The sequence below is a fragment of the Poecilia reticulata genome, linkage group LG5 (assembly GCF_000633615.1).
Source record: "Poecilia reticulata strain Guanapo linkage group LG5, Guppy_female_1.0+MT, whole genome shotgun sequence".
Taxonomy (NCBI): domain Eukaryota; kingdom Metazoa; phylum Chordata; class Actinopteri; order Cyprinodontiformes; family Poeciliidae; genus Poecilia; species Poecilia reticulata.
In genome coordinates, this window is record NC_024335.1 from 22,986,308 (window position 1) to 22,990,758 (window position 4,451).

The 4,451-nt window shown below is 37.5% G+C and overlaps 1 protein-coding gene across 1 annotated transcript in view; it reads left to right on the top strand.

Annotated features, from left to right (window-relative positions):
* The window catches only part of LOC103465112 (inter-alpha-trypsin inhibitor heavy chain H3-like), a 22,037-nt gene that overhangs the window by 12,252 nt on the left and 5,334 nt on the right, over nt 1-4,451 (top strand). Inside the window, exons 14-15 of the mRNA XM_017304642.1 lie at nt 1,314-1,463; nt 4,313-4,438. Coding sequence (XP_017160131.1) covers nt 1,314-1,463; nt 4,313-4,438 — 276 coding nt within the window. The remainder of the gene's footprint in view (nt 1-1,313; nt 1,464-4,312; nt 4,439-4,451) is intronic.

The following is a 4,451-nucleotide window of genomic DNA, read 5'->3' on the forward strand; positions in this document are numbered from 1 at the left end:
TTATCCTGTCCTGAAATGACTGTTGGAAAGGTAAAATCATCTAGGATTAGATGTTCAACAAGATTCTTTCAGAAGTCACATTGTAGAAGCTTAAATGACGAACACAACCAGAACTAACTGGAGCAGGTGTTTCAGGTGATCAATTGTAAACACATCAGTAGTATTGTTCGTTAGGGGTTATCTGATAGCACAATTTTTTTTTTTTACCTGCAAGAGTCGTCTACAGTTGAAGGAGGGACCGGGTCGGTTGGCATGCTTTTTTGTCTGTCGGCCATATTGAATTTAACAGAAATAATTATTTGCATTTGCAGCTGATGGCCAGTAGTTGTTAGTGCATTTTATGATGCATTAGTGTCCACTTCAGTGGTCTGTGTGCATTTATGACATAAAAATCCACAGGAAGCAAAAGTAGATGGCTTTTAGAAAGCTGTCCACTGAAGTGACCACTATGCATGAAAAGGTTAATGAGTAAATATTTGGTAACACTTTATTTGAAGGGGGGTGAATAAGACTGTCATGACACTGTCATAGACATGACATAACACCTGTCATGTACATGAATAAGCCTTCATGAATATTCATGACTATTGTCATAAAGCGTCATTCGGTAAATTATGACACTTTTAATACAAAGTTGACATTATTGAAAATGTATTTATGACAACTTGAGATTAACCAATAAATTTTACTGTTTAAACTTTACCTTTAATAACATAAAGTTAACTAATTATTAAAGTGCAATCAGTAAAACTTTTATAACAAATTTATATCAGTAATGATTTCTTGGTTAATGTCAATTTCTCATAAGACATTTTGAATAATGTCAACTTTGTATTCAAAGTGTCATAACTTATCAAATGACGCTTTATGACAACAGTCATAAATATTCACAAAGGTGTCATGACAGTCTTATTCACCCCCTTCAAATAAAGTGTTACCAAATATTTTTGTCTAAGATATTTTACAGTTAGAATAAAACTATGTATCATTAATTCTTCATGTGAATTTGCGCAACACAGTCCAAAAATCACATTATTGGCTTTCAGGTCAGCTGATAGCCTAACTGGGGCAAGATCCTCTTAAATGGACCCCCATTCATGCCACTTTGTATCCAGTGGAGATACAAAGTGACATGAATGTAAAAAATAATTGATGTGATTAAGTTAGTTTTCTCACTTTCCAGGTAGCGTTGTCTTCTAAATGCAATAGGTTATCAACAACAAGCAGAAAAACACAGTCGCATAAACATTTAAAATAGATCAGCTTGACATGGTAAAGACCTGATGTATTATTTTATATTATGTCCAGATAAGTAAACTCTAGATCAAGAGATGTCCCTCCACCGAGAGCATATTTTGTAACATGCAAAAAAATTGTCATTTTTTCTTTTAACACTGTTTTTCTTCCTTTAACAAAAGGTGCTGCTGTTCCTAACATTCAATCCCTTCCTTCTGCTGGCTCTGGTATGATCCTATCAAGCACACAAGCCCTAAGCTAAACACAAATAAATGTTTTTAAACGTTTGGACATAAAATCAATAGGGTTTATACTGAGGTACTTTCTTTTCATTCCAATTCTTAAAGCTACAGTATGTAACATTTATAAATAAATACATGTTTTTTCCATATTTGTTAAAGCTTTCACTATGACAGTATGGTATAAGACAGATAATCTGTGAAAAAAATCTAACTTGTCTGCCTTCTCCCAGTGTTCCCAGTACTAACTGCGGTAATATGTAGCTCGGTCAGAAAAAACAACCAGTCATAGACAGGAGGAGTGTCTTAGCGCTGTCAGTCACTCTCATGTGTGCACCACTCACAGCCTCCGCCTGGATCTCTGCGATGCTACAGCATCCAATCAAAAATCTTGTTTTAGGTCAGTTAGAATTAAGCAATGTATTTCTATTTGCTGAATGCCAGAAATATTGGATTTACTTCAGTTTAATTTTCCAAATATTCTATGAAGCACGCACAAAATTAGTTAGAATGTGGCCAAATGGCAGCAAAGTCAATAATGCTTTGCTCTTAGTACCAGAGAAAATCTGAGTAGAGCTAAATTAGTGTGAATGCAAAGCAATCTACAAACCTGATTGAGCCACACCAATAGCTCAACCCCAATGGGCCAAAATTTCACCAAACTATTGTGAGAAGCTTCTTGATGGATACCCAAACAATTGTCCCAAGTCATATAGTTTAAAAGACAATTGTACCAAATGCCAAGAAAATGTGTTCAATCTTTTGAATTTGAAGAAAGTTATGAACATTTCTCCCAAATAATATTTTATTACTTTGGCTTTCAACAAATAGAAATCTTTCTCCTTTTGGATTTTCCCTTCAGGGTCATCCGTCTCCATCTAACCCTGTTTTCATCGTCTTTTCTCATACCAGCTACCTTAATGTCTTCTTACACTCCATCCATAACCCTCCTCTGGCCTCTTGACCACCAGCTTGGCATTTCCCTCCTCAGCATCTTTCTATCGTTAAACTCACTACCCCTTTCTGTGCATGTCCAAACCATCTCAGGCTGGATTCTCTGACTTTATCTCCTATACATCTGACATGAACTGTCCCTCTGTTTTATTCATTCCTGATCTTATCCAGCCTTGTTAACCCCAAAGAAAACTTAATCCGTGCTACCTTTCTCTGTCTCTTGTCTCTTTGTCATTGAAACTGTCTCTAAACCAAAGAACATTCCTGGTCTCACCACCATCTTGTAAACCTTTTCTTTCATTCTCAACTCTTTTTATCACACATCACCTCTATCGCGTTTCTCTATCCACTGCAACCTGCTTGGATAAGTTTCATCACTTTTCCACTCTTGCCATTGCTCTGGACTATTGACCATAACTGCTGCTTTCTCTACATCAGGGGTGTCAAACTCAATTTCACTGAGGGCCACTTAAGCATATTGGCCTCCCTCAACGGGCCACATTGACGGTACAAATCAGGAGCTCCCAGGTCCAGTCCTCCAGGCTGCAACTTTTAGATGCATCCCTGCTAAAACACCCCAGACAAAAGGTTGACTTCCCTCATTGGCAGCAACTCAGTTCTATAGAGGCTTATAATGAGTCAATGATCCAGGTGTGTGAAAGAAGGAACACATCTAAAGTTGCAGATGGTAGCTCTGGAAAACTAGACTTGGGCAGCCCTAGCATAAATGTAAGAAAATCAGTGGTGGGAAGTAACGAAGTACAAGGACTTCGTTACTGTACTTAAGTACAATTTTAGTGTATCTGTACTTAAGTAGATTTAATAATGGGTACTTTCTACTTTTACTCCACTACATTTTACAGTAAGTATCTGTACTTTCTACTTCACTACATTTCTACAAAACTGTCGCGTTACTCGTTACATCCAAGTCGCATTGCTCTTTTTGTCCGTTAAAATGTGAAGTTCAGGGACTTAAGATGGTGCCGTAAAATCCAAGCAATAACGTGACTTAGTGTCTGTTATTGGGTCTATTGTCACCCATCGCCTCCACCTTTACTCGCACGCAGAGCACCAGACATGCGCAGTGGTTTCCTCTGAGCGGAAGGAGGTATTTGTCTAATCATCAGTAATATGATAGCGCTGCATAAATCATAAAATATGGCGACATGTAAAATCAGCAGCGCTTCGCTTTCACAGATGGTGGGGACTTCGTCCAACTTTTAGCGTCACTTGGATGGAAAGCTTAAAGAAAGCTGGGGGGTGCCACATAAGATGACATGGTGGGTCACATGTGGCTCGCGGGTCTTGAGTTTGACACATGTTTTCTACATCTAAAAAAACACAATGCAGCTCCTCCCCCTTATCTGTTCTTCTCTATCAACATCCTCAAAGCAAAGACAGCATCTGTAGTGATATTTATTGGGATGAAACCAGATGCTCACTTCTGACCCCAACATCTCTTTCCCACAACTTCATTGAATGACCCATTAATGTTATTCCTCTGTAGTTGCTGTAATTTTGTTCATCTCTATTATTCTTGAGAATTGGCATCAGCACACTTCTCTTCCACTCTTCTGGCATTTTCTTTTTTCAAGAAATAAAAATAATGTTGGTAATCCTAACTGACTTAAAATAGGATGGGTGAAATCTGGTTTAACATCAGACAATGAGAATAAGATGTTTTCTGTTTTCAACTGGTTTCTATTATTATATTATTATTCATTTGACTGTATTATGTACATTTTAGTGCTTTATAATGGTTTTAATTTAATTTGTGTTTGTGTAAAGCAGTACACTTAACATTATTTTAGATTTTGTTTTATAAAACTCTATAGATCCACAAGGACTGTGTTTTATTTTTGACATATTTATTTCTATGATAGGTTTTGGAGTTTCTGGTCGTCTTGGTCCTCCAGGTCCTCCTGATTCTCCTGGTTTTGCTCCTCCAGTTTATCCCGGTTCTCCTGGTCATCCTGGTTTCGCTCCTCCAGTTTATCCCGGTTCTCCTGGTCATCCTGGTTT